At 33.9% G+C, this 17,985-nt stretch overlaps 2 protein-coding genes across 3 annotated transcripts; one reads left to right on the top strand and one right to left on the bottom strand.

Annotated features, from left to right (window-relative positions):
- Positions 1-2,275: 2,275 nt before the first annotated feature.
- On the top strand, positions 2,276-12,279 carry LOC128986387 (uncharacterized). Of its 2 annotated transcripts, none has more exons than XM_054406741.1 (7): positions 2,276-2,480; positions 4,923-5,061; positions 5,829-5,932; positions 6,617-6,860; positions 7,542-7,645; positions 8,261-8,355; positions 9,609-12,279. In XM_054406741.1, the coding sequence occupies exons 2-7, from the start codon at positions 4,951-4,953 to the stop codon at positions 9,683-9,685; spliced, it is 735 nt and encodes a 244-aa protein (XP_054262716.1). In that variant the 5' UTR covers positions 2,276-2,480; positions 4,923-4,950; the 3' UTR covers positions 9,686-12,279. The 2 variants fall into 2 exon arrangements, with proteins under 2 accessions (XP_054262716.1, XP_054262715.1); XM_054406740.1 differs by lacking the exon at positions 2,276-2,480 and adding an exon at positions 3,165-3,475.
- A 220-nt stretch (positions 12,280-12,499) lies between these two features.
- On the bottom strand, positions 12,500-17,331 carry LOC128985119 (endothelial lipase-like). Its single transcript, XM_054404500.1, has 7 exons — positions 17,259-17,331; positions 16,474-16,564; positions 15,904-16,052; positions 15,218-15,460; positions 14,270-14,461; positions 13,259-13,412; positions 12,500-12,617 (listed from the first exon to the last, which is right to left on the bottom strand). Exons 1-7 carry the CDS (start codon positions 17,329-17,331, stop codon positions 12,500-12,502), a joined length of 1,020 nt encoding a protein of 339 aa, XP_054260475.1.
- Between the last annotated feature and the right edge of the window lie 654 nt (positions 17,332-17,985).

The raw sequence follows: 17,985 nt of genomic DNA, 5'->3' as shown, positions 1-17,985 counted from the left end.
AGAGTGTTTTCAAGTGGTGAAAGAGAAGCCAACAGGTGCAATGGTCACAATTAATACTTTAAATATTTTTTATGCTACAGTATAATATGATTCTGTTAATCTGTTTAGGCCTCAAGTAGTTGAATTGTTTTTCTGGTAGTTGGAGAGGATAATAGTATTTGAATATAGATTTTTTAATTACCATTAAATTAGTAGGCTACTATTATAATTGATTGTTATATAATTAATTAATCTTTTCTCTATAACTATTAAAAACTTGCTTAAATAAGTTAAAGAATATTAAAAAAAATTTTTAATAATTATTATATGTTAAGCAGGTGTTCCCCACACTGTATCTAGTATCACAACATCATCTGACTACATTCATTATTGATCCAAATGTTTACAATATTTTTCTTATACTCTGCTGCCATACCATTTATGTACTTTTAAATAAATCAATTTGTTAAAATTCGTTTTAGAATGTTTTATACTTAAAACCAACGAATGCCCAACGAAGGCCGAACGATTCTTTCCTTTGTAGGGCCAACGAATACCAGTTTCCGTTGGGCCAACGTTGGCAAATCGTTAAAATTTCTGCCAACCATTTCCCAACCGTGCCGACCATTTCCCAACGTTGGGCCAACGATGTGTGCTACTTGGGCCAGAACTACTTCCTGTTTCAAGAGACGTACCCATACCCCAAGGGTCTCGTGGGGCCGGTGATTTGTATCCTATTCACTTATGATCTTCCATCACACATCGAGCCGTACAGCAAAGCATTAATGTACGGTGATAATACAGTCTTAGTAACTTCAAGCAGATGAGTTGAAGATCTAGAAGTTACTTCTAACATTGCCTTATGTTTTATCTATGCTTAAACCTAGCCATTGATTACTGCAACGAACGAACTGGTATTCAATGCGGGGAAAACCAAGCAGGTAAACATGGGAACGAAGAGACATGAGATTTCTGGCTGTCCAGATCTTCAGGTCACTGAATCGTCAAAGCATCTGGCTTGGTTATTGACAGCAGGCTCTCATGGGTAGATCACATAGACGAACTATGCATGAGATTGAGCAGCGAAACCTTCGCTCTAAGACGCATCAACTGTATTAGTACCAGTACGACAGAAGCCCTAATAACATTCACTCTTTGAAAGAGTCATCTCAGGTATGGCATTCAGCATTCAGCTTTGGGGAAGTGCCTCTCTCCACATCCATCATCACATCATCCAACGTGTGCTGGTCCTGCAAAAGAGAGTGTTAAGATTCATGGCTGGCCTAGGCTGGAGGGAGAGCTGCCGAGGGCCTTTCAAACAGTGGGAACGTTCTCACTGTGGTGAACATCTACATCTTGGAAGTTATTTCACTCGCCTGCTTGAAGGGTCTCCCCAAAAATGAAGATACCCACCAGTGCAACACTCGGCACGCTGGAGACTTCAACCCTTTCTGTCCACCACAGCAAGTGGTTTGAAATGAAGCCATCGTAAACGATGACTGTATTATAGTTTAAATGTGTTGAAATTGTATACTGACCTTTCCTATTGCGATGTATATTGTTTAACGGAATAAAGAGTTGTCCATTGTCTAAGTATGTAAGTTAAGTTATTTTAGTCAAAAATATGTGACCATTGCGTCAGTTTTTTAATTTTTCTTCTTCTCTGCATGGTGGGTTGCAGGCTTGGACTAGTTAAGTACCTATTTTTTATGTATTGACTTTTCCTTGTAGGTACATTGTATTATTTCAGGAAATATTTCTAATTCTCTTATCACTTGGAGTGACAGTGATCTTATCTGCGTATGATAAACACACAGTGTTGTCCACAAAGATGTAGGTTTTAATTGTAAGACTAACAATTACTTTGCTTCGTGGACAAAAACTCATTGTCTAGTTTTAGTGGAGACATTATTTTGTAACATTATTTTGATATAAGTGATTCTTTTTAGACTATTTTCATTCAAAATTAGATTTATATTTAAAAAATAACTTTGGAAAATGGGAAAATAAATCTAAAATTGAATAAACCAAGGCTAAATCAAAATATACTTACCAGTTTAATACATCCGCATTTATCTATAAAAAGAGCACAAAAGTTAATAAACTTAAAGAAAAATAATCAAAAAAGTGAGTTTTCAAAGTTTCATGGTTAAAAAAATTAAGAGGACCTTTGTTTAACACATTTGATGTCATTCTTTCTCATTACATTATTGTCTTTGTCTTGTTCTTCTTTTTTACCTTAATGCATGGCATTGGCTGTCTGCTGCTGCTCTGTGTGTTTGGCGTTTGGCGTGTTGCGTGTGCTCGTGCTCTTGCCCTAGTCTAGCATAAAGCCTAGTTTGCAAACTTCTCCAACTTCTGTTGTTCTGTTCTTTGTTTTTTTTAACATAGGCATTATTAAGCAAATTAACCGATAATTTGTTCTAAATCCGTTTAGTTCAGAAACTCTGAGTAGGCTATTAGCAACTTATTTATTGGTTTTTTTCCACTTCATTACTCAGGTGAGGTGTAGCCTATTGGCATTTTGAGCATTAACCATAATTTAGTTTATTGTTGTTAAATTAAGTTAGTATGTATTAAAATCTTGTTTTAAAATAATATATACCTAAGTTAATAAAAAAAAAACTAGCCTATGCTTGTGCAATGAGGTAAACAAGGTCAAAAGTAAAATAATAAAATTACTAACTCTTAAACCGGCGGCACTTTAGTAGGCCTATCCGTCCTACACTTATTCGAATAATAAATATCGATGTGTAGATTACCTATACGATATATCGATTATTTCATTCGGTTAGTTAACTTAGGTTAACCTAACTAACCAAACATCATAAATATCAAATTAAATAATATATCGAATATCGATTGATATATTCATTCGAGTGAGTGTTGGTGGAAAGATATTAAAGTGCAGCCCTTAAACCCTCTAATTTCATTGCAAAAACTGGAGCAACTTAGGTCAACCTACCGTACCTAAATTATAGGCTAAGTACTTGTCTCTTTAACTTCCAACCAAGCCTATAGTTTTAACAGATAAGTTTCACCCACTAACTTAACTCTCCTGCTGACTGGTGTATCACCCATGAGTTGTGCCATAACTTAACTCTCCGAGTGTCACTCGTCGAAAAATCGACGCGCGACACACTTTGTGTAGTGTCATGCGTCGATTTTTCGACGCGCGAACATCGTTTACGGCGAAGGCTCTATGACTGACTGAATCGGATTGAACTGGATCGAGTTAGGTATCGTTCTTCTCGTTATATTCTAAGCTTTCTCCAGAGGTCTGTCTCAGCGCTGTATGTTCTCCGAGCCGATCGTAATTGTAGCAGACAGCTGACGTGCGTATTTGTAAATAGCTAGGTTACCCTCGGACCGATGACTGATGTGTTTTATTACGTTTATCATTGTTTTAGTGTTAAAAATCAAAAGTAGTGATATACGTGGTGCATTATAAGAAGATTTAAGTGATTTTGAAGGGCTGGTTGATGATCCTGAAGAAGTAGGTATTGAAGTAAATTATCAGCCAGATTCCTAGCTATGGTTAGGCTATGCATTCTTAGCTAAACGCTATGTACCGGTACTGAAATCTGTTTTTTGCCCATAACTTATTTATTTGCAAATCTACTTCCTTATATTATTATATATTTGTAATCCTCATAAAATTTAGAACAAAGTGGCTATTTTCAAATATTTATAGGCCTATAATTTATCCAATTTCATTGAGTGCGAACTTTTTTTTTTTTTTGAAAATTTTCCAAAATATTTTTTTTTTACCTAAAAAATTTTTTTGAAACAAATGTTCCTTATGTTTTTTGAATAATATTGAAGCCCATGATTTTCCAAACAAAATGGTATATAGAACAGTAGAATTAACATTGTTTTAAGCTTCTCAGATCGGTTTTAATAAAACCTTGCAAATGCGCCAAAAATAGGCGGACATTAAGGCCTAAACTATGGACACTCGGAGGGTTATCAGCTAAAATAAGTTTCAAGTTATGATTATTCTTAATCCACCCTAGGACTACTTCTGGCGCTTTATCGTTACCGGCAGACAACACCTACTTAAAATCTTGACCAATCAGTCACCCATTGATTTGCCCTCATGGTCAACCATTCTAGTAGGCCTACCATGCCTAGTTTTTTTATGGTTCAAACTGGACTTAAAAGCTTTCCCTGATTATTGGACTTTTAATAAATGATCCTGGCTAGTGAAATAGCTTAACTTAAGTCAGTAATAGAGCTACACAGATCATCTCACTCCTTTCTACACCACCTTTCGAATTTATTTTAACACATCTAGGTGGCGTCCCCATATCTCAATTTATAATAATAATGGTAGTATGCAAAGCATAAGATTCTCATTGAGTAAGTTATACCTACGATCAAAGCAGCTTTAGTCGCCTAACCAAGAGGTGTAAAGGGGCGTAATAACCTCTGGACCCCCAAGATGAAATTATATTTATTCATCCATAGACATTATATAAATGCATGAGAAACAGTCAAATTACCTATATAAATACACACTAGTAGAAGCATAAGTCAAGTTCAATCAACTAAAAGTAAACAAGTGGGCTACAGGATATTAGGACACCTAAACTTACACAACATGCAAATAAATAATGGCACAAACGCAGATAAGCATAGACAGGCTGAAAAATACCTGACATTCAAGGCTGGATTAGATAATCATTTGGTTATGTCATTAGGCCTAAATGTAAAGCAAAAAAATCATCAATCTTATACAGGGGGTTTCTGACAAGCCATTCATAAATTGTATTTATGATGCCAGACAAGGTGGTGAAATGCATAAGGTGACTCAAAGATCTTACCTTAATTAAGAATTCATGCAAGAACAATTAAAGGTAAATCTAAAAGACTTTAAGATACTCCTTTAATTCAGTGTATTAATAATTAATTGTCAGTTTGACACAAGTTTTGTCATATAGATCTAGTTGGGGATCTCCAGTTTCTGTCATGGCTGATGATATGGTTCTAACGGCACGAGGTTCGTTGGTGGCAGCTGGAGGCTCACAAAATACAGACTTAGGAGATGATGATGAACAATTAATGCAACCACCATCCTCAGTAAGTAGGCATTTGACTATAAAATATTCACATTGACTAACATAATGTTATCTTCATTGCGTTGGATTTTTAAAATGTGATTATTGTCTTCTAGCATTGACTATTGGATTAGCCTATATGCACGAGATCCAAAGTAAGAACAATAAAATATTAATCCCTTTTATTGTTTCATTTATTTATAGAGTTAACTTTTAAGTCAGTGATGCTGACCAACTTTTTTCATAACGGTTTGAATGTTGATTGTAATTTAACAGTATGATCCTTTAGATGAATGTTTTTAAACACAGTCAGATTGTAAACAGTGAAAATGATTTCGAAATATTCATCTTTTGTATAACTGATTTAGGTAGATAAATCGCTCTGTATTTATCTACCAATAATTAAGCTGTAGTGCAGATTATAATTTTTACTTAGGCTATGTCCTCCAACATATCAAAGGGTTTGAACAAGAACAAATCTACGCTAATAAATATTCAACATTGATTTTAGACGTTTTATTCAAACTTAAACTTGCGTTTTTTAGATACACAGTCAGATTGTAAACAGTGAAAATGATTTCGAAATATTCATCTTTTGTATAACTGATTTAGGTAGATAAATCGCTCTGTATTTATCTACCAATAATTAAGCTGTAGTGCAGATTATAATTTTTACTTAGGCTATGTCCTCCAACATATCAAAGGGTTTGAACAAGAACAAATCTTCGCTAATAAATATTCAACATTGATTTTAGACGTTTTATTCAAACTTAAACTTGCGTTTTTTAGATAAATGTGCCACAGAAAGCCAGCTCATCCACAGCACCACAATCTGCAATGCCTATATCTCTGCCTCCGTCTGCCGTAGACACCGGGCCGACCCTTACTGTTCAGTAAGTTTTATGTTTCATATCAAGAACTCTGAGCTGTATACTAAACTTAGGTATACTCTAGTTAGGTTAATTGTTATATAACTGTAACCCCAATTGTAATTACAACGTTTACTAATCCACAAGATGAAGTAAACATTTTATAATAAGTGAAAATTGAATAGGCTACGTTAAGCTCCTATAGGTCGGAGTGATTATAATCATAAATGAGATTATTAGACTCATGGTGTATGAGTTATGGTGTGTGAGTTTCTTAATAGCTATCCTACTGTAAAAGGTACACTTAGGAGGGTGAAATATCTTATATCTTAATCTTTTTCACAAAGATCTCAAAAATCATAAAATCTAAATATCATACTTTTAAATTGATTTATTTTAGCCTATTAGAACTGGAACAAGAAATATTTTTTTCATTATTTATACTTTTATACATAGCCTATAGAATGGCATCAATAATTTTTGTATCTAGAAATAGTAATCAAAATGACTATTGAAATAGGCTAGTTGTATAGTATACCATGGTACTTAGTTGCTGAATCATTATTATCCCAGAAATCGCAGATAGACAGTTTATGTAGGGCCTAAGTGTAAGCCGCATAATCCTCTACCATACACCAGTAAATGTGACACTATATAAAATGATTATTTTTTTCACATTTGAACTGTTGTCCTTTTAAAAACTTCCAGAAATCTGGTCTGCACAGTGAATCTGGACTGCAAGCTGGATCTACAAAAGATTAACTTCCGCACACGCAACTCAGAGTATAACCCTCAGAGGTTCTGTGGCGTGGTGATGCGATTGAGAGACCCACGGGCCACGGCACTCATCTTTAGCTCCGGCAAGATCGTGGTGACAGGCACCAAACACGAGGATCTCGCTCACCTTGCTACCAGGAAGTTCGCTAGGATCATCCAGAAACTCGGGTTTAAGGTGAGACTTGCAAAGAGCCAGTTCAAAGTGCTTTAGAGTTTATAACTCTAATAGACTCCTCCTGGATCATAGAGGACCTGCACTGTCCCCCTCTACCCCACTATGTTGGTCACCACTCTCTTGATACTTTCCCTTGCCTTGTCTTCCATCTGTGTCCTCCAGGTATTTCTAGGTCTTTCAACTGTTCTTTTACCAGCAGGCTTCCATTCCAGGGCTTCTTTGGCAACGTTCCTCTGTTCCTTTGTTGGGGTGTGTCCTATACAGGGGCTGGCTCACGCCGACGAGCAAAAAGATTCCACTGCCTTGTGGCTGTGATGAACCCGCACGGACTCTACTGGTCGGACCAGTGTGCAGTGCAGCCCATATACACACCGCTTATTGACACGCTTCCCTAAATATACACAATTCAAAAGTTTGTATGAAACTTATATCGTTGTAATCTGCATTAAAGACCGAGTCTGATGGTCAACAAATATTTCAGTTAGGCCTAACTTCAAAAAGTCACTAAGCGAGGAAATTTTTATTCACGATCTTTCTCAAAAACAATCTTTCAGAAAAAAAGGATTTATTAATACTCTTATTTTCCAGAACCCCAACCTCAAAATCTGAGACAATCTAAGAGTGTACTGCACTTTAATATTAAGAAACCATTTAACATATGATGCGTGTTTAATGTTACAGGTGAGATTCCTTAACTTCAAAATTCACAATATGGTCACCATGTGTGATCTCCGATTCCCAATAAGGCTTGAAAATTTGAATCAGATGCATGGACAGTTCAGCAGGTGAGTGAAGTTGGATTAACCTTTTATTTATTACCTAAAACAATTTATAAAGATATATTGAACAAATTATTACTTATCAAACAAAATAATGCATATTCCAACTGTTGTTGTTCGTTGATACATGCAAATAGAAATTGTTTTCTATACTTAAACTGGCCAAGGCCCCACTAGAAAAACAGGCCATGCTGCAGGATCCATGACGTCACACTATAGTTCGGCTGCTTAGAAAACGACCTACACGCTAATGCTAAACCAATGCTAGAGGAGGTCGCTTTCTAAGCGGCCAAACTATAGTAGATAGATTCCATTGATAAATTCATTGCTATTACCATTCCCATATGTTTTAGGTAAATAAACAAGCTGAATCTTTGTAAGATTTTAATGGTAAGAGTTTAGTACAACTATCCACCACTGTGACGTAGTGTTGCGCTGTCTGTGCTGCAGTATGGCCGGTTTTTCTAGTGGGACCTTGAGCTGGCAAGCATTTGATATGATTATTTATCGTTAACAACTTTGACAAACATTTATTTTAGTCCTTTATCATCCAAAGTTTACAATCTTGGTACTTACAAACATTTTAGATGAACGGTGTAAACATTACATTTTTCGTTTCAGTTACGAACCGGAACTGTTTCCTGCTTTGATCTACAGAATGGTTAAACCTCGAGTTGTTTTACTCATCTTTGTCAACGGAAAACTTGTCATAACAGGTTAGTTTACTTTAAAATACTTTTCAGAACTAGCATGTAAGCCTAATAATTTCACAGGACTCCCCAGGTGACAAAAATTGTTTGATTTTTTGTAGGGATGGACGAGATTGGATTTTTAGTTCGAGACGAGACGAGACGAGATTTTTTATTTCTCATAAAATTTCGAGACGAGATCGAGACGGGATTTCCCTTCTCATACACAACGGGAAATGCACGTTCGGAATTTTTACCTGATTTTGTAACATTGTTAGATGACTGTTTAAATACAAAAATAATGATAATAGGCAAGAATATTTACAATCTTTTATTAAAAAACATCAGTATAACATTTTTTTATTAATCACGCCTAACTTATTAAAAATGCCTACGATTAGGAAACATAGTGATATCAGTTAGGATAGAGTTCAACTTATCCTAAAATAAAATAAATCATAAAATAAAATATTAATTTTTATAAAATAGTTACCTACTTGTTTTGACTTTTTTTATAGTAATAAAACATTCCTCACACTGCTAACACTTAACAAAACTTCTCAAATATTATTAAAATAATTAAAGTAATATTTACATTTGAAGAATTAATTAAATAAGAACGCCTTCGCAAAGGAAACGCAACTACAACACGCTCCTGTATTGCGGGTATTGCATTGACTTTCTGCAGGCGTTTTTATTTTTATTTTTTTTTTTTATTTTTTTTTTTTTATTCTCGTCTCGATAAAAATCTCGGCCAAAAAGAAATCTCGTCTCGTGTAACGAGATTTAAAATTTCCCGAAAATTTCCCGAAATTTCGAGACTTGACCATCCCTAATTTTTTTTTGTTTTCTGTGTGTATGTGTATTGTGGCCTACCAAAGTTTCTTTTCCAAGGTAAGCCAGCTACCCTCTCATCATTCTAAAAATAACAATACTGCTATGGAGCCTTGCCTTACCTAACTACTCTTATTCAAACTATTTTACACTTAGCTTTTTAAATGATTGGGTTAAGAAGTTATATCCTAACAGTAATTTAAACGGTATCAGCAATATAATTTTATTATAATCATTAAAATTCTAATCTGATTAAATTGGTTAAATGTTGTGAATCATTTAAAGAAACCTATTGCAATTTTTATCTGAAAAATGTAAAAAAAATTAAAATCATCTTGAAAGTGAAGAAATATACTGAAGAGCTGACTCAAGAATTCAATCATGTAGTTAAGTTACTAGTTACCTCAATTAAAAAAAAAAAAAAAATAAATGAATACCTTGATTAGGTGCGAAAAACCGAGAAGAAAGTCAAGAAGCTCTGGACAACATGCACCCTATTTTGAGAAGTTTCAAGAAACAATAAAGGGTATTTTTACCACAACATTGCTTAGTTTTATAAGCAACTTAAACTGTGATTTTTACTGAGGTTCTGAATCTTTTAAAACTGAAGATTGAAAATGTATATTTACTATTTATATTTTAATACTTTCGCATGAACTTGTGAAACTTTTGTTGTACAATTCTTTGTGATACGAAATCTACAAAGTGGTAATTCAAAATAACGTTTGCTAGAAATAAATGCTTTTGTAAGATTCTATAGAATTCCAGTACAAAAAAAACATCCAGGTATCTAAATTTTATCGAAATACAATTTTAATGATCACTGAGTGAATAATGTAGATGCCTGCCTCCCATGTTTTTGTTCGTTTCATCTGTTTTCCTCCCCCCTCCTATGATTTTTAGATTTTCGTCCCCTTTCCTCCTGTTTAGCATTCCTCCCTCACTTTTTACTTTCCCATTCTATTGCTTTTTTACTTTCTCCTACCCTTATTTTTCCTTTTTTTCTCACCTTCTGTTTTTCCTTCCCCCCAGATTTCTTTCGTGGCATTCCTAGTTTCTCACATTTTCCTCCCCTTTTTTTGCTCTATATTTCAGTGGAAACCGCAAGTGCAGGCCTAAATAATAGTAACATTTTTTGTAATTAAAGTTAATTAATTGTTTTTCCTATACTTGTGACTTTTCTCCTTGTTCAAAAAATGTACACATTACATTTTAGTTAGCGTTAAGTTAGATTCATTCAAACTCATGTTCCTGTTCCTACATTATTTTTAGATACAGTACTGTACATTATTTACACTTCTGAGTTGTGATGTTTAGTTTCAATGTACTGTAAAGTAACCATGCTCTAGAACTTTATTTAAATAACTTTTAAAATATTTATTTTATTTTAAATAACTGTGTTAATGAAGTCTCCAGAACATTGACCATGTTAGTGATATGTGTATAATATCACCTTATTTATATTTATTTTTATGCTTTTGTATGCATTCTTGGTAAAAATACCTCAATAAGATGTCTACCTCAATAATAAGTTTAATTCATTTCCAAAGCGAGTCCTGCTATTTGCTACTAGGTTCTACTGTATTGGATATCTGTCAAGATATCTAACTCTGAAACTTTAAAAAATACAATTTACTTGATGAAAATTAGAAGTCAAAACTGGTTGTTTTTAAGAAATATTCTAAACTGTTAATAGTGATAATACCTGGGTAATTTATCTAAATTTGTTATTGTTGTGTTATTTGCTGTCCTTGAACATTTTTGTAATAGATTTTATTTACATTAATATACGTTTTATGTTTGATCTAACAAAGATTTTATTGTGAAATCTGATTTAACCCTTTGAGTGCCTCCGCGTCTCCCTTCGAGACGCACCATTGTCGTAGCTTGAGTGCCAAGCGTCTCGGAGCGAGACGGTCAAGATTACGTGAGAAATGCCGGCGTTTCGGAGCGAGATGCTCAGATAATCCACTATCACATTTCAATAAAGCTGGCTGCAAATCACACCAAATGTGACAGAAGCAGGTTGGCAACAACTATTTTGCTCTTTTACTGAACAATGTAGCTGAGAAATGTGGTCAACCAATCAAAAACCACTACGCAATAGTAGACGGCTTTACACAGCTGGTTCGTCTGTTGTTGTTTCGACTGTTTACGATTTAGTAAATGTTTGTTTACGAGTTGTTGTGGTTATAGAATTTCAGGTTATGGTCATGAATTGTTGAAAAATATATTTGAAACCTTTAAAAAGATAGAATATCACAAGTTATTTGTGAGGTTTGGTGATAGTTTGTGGCTATAATCACATAAAGTGTACCGGTAACTGGACTTGGTAACTTAGGCCTATAGGTGCATGATTTTGTTTTGACCGTTTGCATATTTTGTGCATGGCTTCTAATAGTATTCTAATAGTAATTTGAATTATAAACATAATAATAACAACATAAAAATAAAATACAGTCAAATGTAAAATGGTATAGTTTTGTCCTTAACATCATAAGTCTTAGAGCACGATTTAGGTTGTTTGCTGGGTAGGGCCTAGAATTTTTCGAGACTTCTTTGTAGTAAATATTACATATTTTTTTGGACATATGTAATAAATACATTTGTTATACTGTACATGGTTTCTCTTTAGTTTTTAATGCTCTTAAAATGATTGTGAAATTGAAGGTCAAAAAATAATTTTAAATTATGTTATTTTAACTCAAACATTGAACATGAGGATAAACTGCACCATATTTCTGTCCTGCCCATGAAAATATTTTATTTTTACTCATGAAACCCAACTAAAGTTAGTAATTTACAATGCACGATCTAATAATCCACAAAACAAAACAAATTTAGGCCAAAAATGTTAATAAATAAGTATTTTATGACGATTTTCCTAAACACCTGCATTTATGTGTAGAAATGGCCGGCATTCCTAAAAGCAACACCACATGTAGACCTGGCAAACCTCAAATAAAATTGTTTCATCCGCTCGAGGCACTCAAATGGTTAAAAATTAGCCTTTGGATAAAAATAACTAAACTAACTGAAGCCCAAACTTCAGCAGTAATCCAAAAAGTTATTTCAAGACTGATCAGTGATCAACTTGTATATTAGGTTGCAAATAAAAAGTTCTACACTATTTTTGTCTTTATTTTCCACTGTTCTGTTATTAGGCCATTATAGTACTGGAACAGCCTTTTGAATTTGACTGAGCATACGCGACGCCCAATTTCATAACATTTTGGGGCTTATCTCAATGGCAGAACAGATATATACCGTAATAAATATTCAGTTGTTTGTTTTGTCATTCATTTTTACAATAGGAGAACACTAAAAACACTGGTTATTAAACAGTTTTATTTGAAATGGTGGTTAAATTATGAACCCTTGACTTGAGATCAGTAGTGTAGCCAACATCAAAAGGAGATTTCCGAGCTGTTCTTAAGAAAAACTTTCCCTCAATTCTGAAACAAGGAAAAGTTTAATTTTTTACCGTTCTAATAACCCAGATATAGTTGATCCAATGAAGAACTAAATTATCTATACTTATTTAATACGCAAGCAGGTTTTTTGTGACAATTACTCCTCCGAAACTACTGAACCGATTGACATGTTTTTGGTGTCATTGGAAAGAGCGTGACGTGAAGTTGTGCAGGAAACTTTCTTTTTATGGAAATAATTAGAGAAGTAGGCCCTGGGGCCCTTTAAAGTTTCGTATTTCTCCATAAGATTAACATAGGAAACAAAAATTGTTATGAAACTCCAGCTGTTGACAGAAATTAAAAGTGAGAAGAAGAAAACATGTTAATTGTAAACAGTCAATAAGTTTGCTACAAACATTTACTAACTTGGTTGAATTGAGATATTTACCATTTTAATTTTGGTTGGCGCAGATATTACAATGGAAAAAATCGAGAGAGCCTTGATAAAACGATATAATCTGTTATGTACATCGTGAGTATTTCCATAATCTTTGAGTCGAATCTTTTTAATTCATCAGAAATTATGACTGTTATTCGTATAAAAATAACACCTGTAATACTTAGCAATTGCTCGAATTCGAGCAACCGGGACACTAGTTTAGAGAAATTTGCAATGATCTTACCCATACTGGATATGTTCTCCCATCCGATGCCAGGTGGGGAAACATTTGTTTTTCACAAAATGTTTCCAGTTCTGACATTGTAATGCCATAAACTCTGAACTGTTAAATATTGACTCTTGAAAAAGGTGGTACGATCTTCTATGGCTGCATCTTCCTGTCAACATATGGTTTAGAACAGTATAAAGATTAATTAAAAAAATATAGTTGTTAATTTCTCAACCGCAAATATTACTAAAGTTTAATGAATAAGAAAATTAAATAAAACTACAGCAGAGTTTTATGCTGTTCCCAACCCTGATACTTCAAAAATCCGCCTATTCCAAATTTAAGTTCAGAAATACTTTTCAACAGGTTTGTACGAATGTAACATGAAATTGAGTACATCTTCCACAGTCACAATGGAAATGAGAACATCGTCTGTGATCACGACAATATCATGAACATCTTCTGCAGTCCCAGAGATATCATCATCTTCCACGATTACGGCAACATTTTTTATTGTGCATCTTCGGAGAAGCTTTCTTTGATGGTAACAAAAGCTCAGTGCGGTTCCAGCAAAATTGTAAAAATCTTCTGATGTTACAGCAAAATTAAAATGTCTTTCACAGTCATAACGAAATCAAGAACATCTGTGGTCCCAGAGATATCACCCGTGATTGGGACAAAACCGTGAAAATTATCCAATGATCAATAATTTCTGTATTACAGAAATCCCCTTATTCCTAATTCCTGCTAATTAGTCAGTTTGAAATAGCAGGACACTACTGTGTCACCTCACATATTTTTAGTGTGAATTCAGATCAAGGTCAGATGAGTGTTCAGTGGTCAAAGTATCATTTTGAAAAGGGATTAGAGTTCAGTAGTTATTTGAGAAAAACCTTTTGTTGCCCATCCACCCTCAACTATAATTTTAATAAGTAACTTATTTGGACTTAATCTCTTTCCATAAAAGTGGTTAATATTTTGTTCCCACTTGATCTATGCAAACTCCAGAAGTAGGTTTATACTTACCCACAACGTCCACCCCACACCCAGGTTGTATGGGGGTTCCCTTGTTGGGGTAGAAATCAGCGTGTCCCAGGGGTGAGTAGAACCCCAACATGAACCCACTTGTGTGTATAACATCAACAAACTCTGCGTCTTCCTTGTCTAGCCGACCATGAGTCCTGATCTTGCTGATCATTGGTCCCGCAGGGTCTAATCCTGGAAATGATCAAAAGTAAAGTCTTTAAATGATCAAAGTCTGAAGTCACGAAAAATCATTATAGTCCTTCGTGATCGTGATGGAAGTATGCATTTTTGATCGCTGAACACACACAAGTTCTGTGATCGCAACAGTGCTCAGTATGACTTGGCCTATTTTCTGTAAAATACCCAAATTTCGGTAAAAATCCAACCATCCGAAGGGATCCATTTAATTAGGGTGGGCGAAAAAAGTTTATCAATATGCTCGCTTGGAGTGCAGAGAGCTAGTATTAGTTGTTCCATCTTACTGCCTACCGTCTTATACAGGTGTACAGTAGTTGAAAACAGTTTTTATTTGTACTTGCTTGTTTGTATTGTCTTATGGTACTGTACTTCCAAAACATTCTTTAAAATTTGACTCCTCCCATTACATACCGTTTCATTAGTTTGGTTCGATTTTGTATTTGCACAGACACAAACACATTAGTACAAATGTCAAAAATATTTTTAGATAGATGATGTAAAAAATGACAGTAGCGGAGACTATTTATAACAGAGCCCTGATTATCCGTGTAATTGTACCTTGTAGATAGCAAAAATAGTCTTTGATAACCTCCCTAAAAAAGTTAGACGTTATTATGTAAACATACCAAAAATTACTTGCAGATAATTGGGGCTCAACTTTTTATTGTTTTTGGTTATGGGCCAGAAGAAAATCATGCTTAGTCATCAAAAGTTAAATTTGGTTCACAATCAAATCTGTCACTGACTGACCTGTAATTCGGTATATTTTTCCTCTCTGGACAACTTCCCCGGCGATGCCTGCAACATGAGCTCCGAGACTGTGGCCGATGATGTGGATGGCACGTCGTGCGACGTACTGTCGCAAGAAGTCGTACAGAATTGCGACTCTGACTGCGACCATGTCCATGTGTCTGCACGACCTGTGATATGCAAGTATCGACAACTTGTGCCAATCAACTACGATCACGTTCACACCCATCTGGCTGATGTAAGCTGTTGAATCAAAATTACACACCTTAAAATTGCAGTTTTAAAATTCTAACATTAAATACATCGATAAATTTAGTTAAGTTAAACTTAAAAATAACAAGCTATTTTATTATTTATCATCTATTTATACTTGGTTCGGTTCCTGAAGTTATATGTTGCTGTTTATTTTGACTACCGGGCATCGTGGAAAAATGTACATTGCCCCAACCCCAAACTATAACTTCAAGAATCCAAGCAAATATAATGTTTCACTCTGCTTGCTCAAATTTAATGTCGTTTTAATAATCAAACATACCTGCTTAAAATATTTTAAAAGATTACAAAACTTGAATTACAAGACACAGTTTGTATGCATTTCTACCAACAATTCATAATTTAAAATGTTGGAAAAATGTTTTTGGTGACCAAGTTATTTACAAGTGAATCGCATTGACTTGATTCTTTACCATCCTTGACAGTACGGCCAAATGTTGAATTCCCAGTATTTTTCCATCCGTGAATAAGTATTTTGACATCCTTGTTGAAGTCAAAATGAGAAATAAAAAGACTTGATGGCTTTTCTGGATATATCCTATGGCCTTGATGAGTATTGTGCCTGTAACAAATCTACACATATGTTATTGAATGTTGTTACTGTGGATTTAACTAAAAAAGACTAATTGTCAAAAAAATATAATGGAAAAAAGAATTGTTGCTGTTTCATGTTGCAGCAGTCATTGATGCAAATTTGTGGATATAATTGAAAAATTCCTTTTTTCATAGAACTACCTAACAAGAAATTTCTCTAGTCTGCATTCTTTGCCAGGGGGTAATCTTGTAAATTGATAAAACCACCGGTTCATTTTTGAAAGACTAAATATCAAAATGTTTCATATTTATAGTAATTTTAGTCTTACAAGTATAATTTTAGCATTATAATTTACCATCTATCTTTGTTACCGGTATCTTATTTGTATCTTTGTATCCCATCTGTTTTTGGTTACTTAACCATCCTTGTAACAGAATATTGAACTCACTCAGTGAAAAGATAAAAATACACGTCCCTCTCCGGCTTGAAATTACGGAGTGCTCGTGGTAAACGTTTAAATTTTCCTTTGAAACCATATCCTGAAAAACAGGTCAGTAATTTAGTATAATATCATTTGGATAGTGTAGCCTACATAGTGATAATCAAATTGAAAAGGTTAATAAATTTACCTGATCTTGTGAAGTGACCATTGTTTAGTAGTAGGTAACATAACTGCATTCTTCAGGTGTCACAAGACATCAGACAACTAATCAAAGCCTATATTGTAATCAAATAAAAACACTCCTTATTCATTTTATCATGAGCACAATGAACTTGAATAAGTATCACATTCAGAAAGTTACGTAAGTCTTTGGCTTACATTTCACTTAAACAAGTTACACATAACAAGCCAACAAGTAGAAACGAAACAATAAAGAAATGAGACAAACAAAATTTAGAATTGATATTAAGTCGTAAAGCTAAACAAGTATAATACTAAGTTCTGCTTTCTAAGTTTCTCTAGTCTTCTTTCATTATACTTAGTTATAAAAATTCAAAGAAATTTTATATGAATAAGTTTAAATACACTCACTGTGTCAGGAATCTCTTAACTTGAATAAACAAATAAAATAGCAAATTTCCAGAATTTATTTTCAAATTTTCATAAATTTTGATCATTAAATACATTGTCCTCATTACATTATAATTAAGAAGAGCCAATTGCATGCAATGACGATTTCAGTATACGTACCATTGCCTTCATTAATCAAGAATAGTAATCTAACAACTTACCTGTCTTATGATAAACTTTAACCTTAACGTATGTCATGTCAAACAAATAGAATGCAAATAACAGAGCAGCCATTTTGACAAACATCTTGAGTCATTAACATGCTTATCTGTGATCTGATTTAACAGACAACAGACACAGTCCCATTGTAGTTTGTAGTCTAAGTGTTTGTTCATAGTTACACCAGCTTTGAAGTGATTAAGTTGAGTAATCAGTGACACAAATAAAATTAGATTTCAAAAAGATAAAAGACTCAAAACTGAGTGATTGAGGATTGAGGTCTTTTTGTATTTTTAAAACTTTTAAAGTTCAAACAATTTAAATAAAATAAGTGATTTTTACATTGGTAAAACATTGAAATCCTTAAAAAACTACAATAATCTTTAAAAAGTTGGGTGTTAGTATAACTTAATATTTTATGATTTTTTGCTGCAATAAATTACCTGAGAGAAAATTAGAAAAATAATTTTCCTTCCTAAAATGTTGACAAAAATTAAAAAATACTTGAATCCATCAAAATATGGTATAAGCCCCTTACAAGGGGATAACACCAACCAACGGCATTATGAAAGTAAAATGTCCCTCACTTAATTTCATAGTGGCCCTTTTTTCATAGTAAAGTCTGGCTACAGGGTTAATCTGTTGATGGGGACGTCCAGTATGTGAAAGCAAATATTTTCTCCGTCCTAAAAATAGAACCAAGAATGAAGTATACACAGCAAACACATA

Source organism: Macrosteles quadrilineatus, unplaced genomic scaffold (genome assembly GCF_028750875.1).
Source record: "Macrosteles quadrilineatus isolate MER2022 unplaced genomic scaffold, UCM_ALF_1.0 Scaffold_2__2_contigs__length_208266976, whole genome shotgun sequence".
Classification (NCBI taxonomy): Eukaryota; Metazoa; Arthropoda; class Insecta; order Hemiptera; family Cicadellidae; genus Macrosteles; species Macrosteles quadrilineatus.
This window is presented reverse-complemented; position numbering and strand designations above follow the sequence as displayed.

What these genes read in the sequence shown, in the direction of transcription:
- LOC128986387 (XM_054406740.1), top strand. An exon ending in ATGCATGGACAGTTCAGCAG is followed by an intron (nt 7,646 to 8,260) that starts GTGAGTGAAGTT and finishes TTTTCGTTTCAG; the next exon opens with TTACGAACCGGAACTGTTTC. An exon ending in CGGAAAACTTGTCATAACAG is followed by an intron (nt 8,356 to 9,608) that starts GTTAGTTTACTT and finishes TACCTTGATTAG; the next exon opens with GTGCGAAAAACCGAGAAGAA.
- LOC128985119 (XM_054404500.1), bottom strand. Translation starts at nt 17,331, where the DNA reads ATGGCTGCTCTGTTATTTGCATTCTATTTGTTTGACATGACATACGTT. An exon ending in TGGCCGTACTGTCAAGGATG is followed by an intron (nt 15,461 to 15,903) that starts GTAAAGAATCAA and finishes TTGATTCAACAG; the next exon opens with CTTACATCAGCCAGATGGGT. An exon ending in AAAAATATACCGAATTACAG is followed by an intron (nt 14,462 to 15,217) that starts GTCAGTCAGTGA and finishes GATCATTTCCAG; the next exon opens with GATTAGACCCTGCGGGACCA.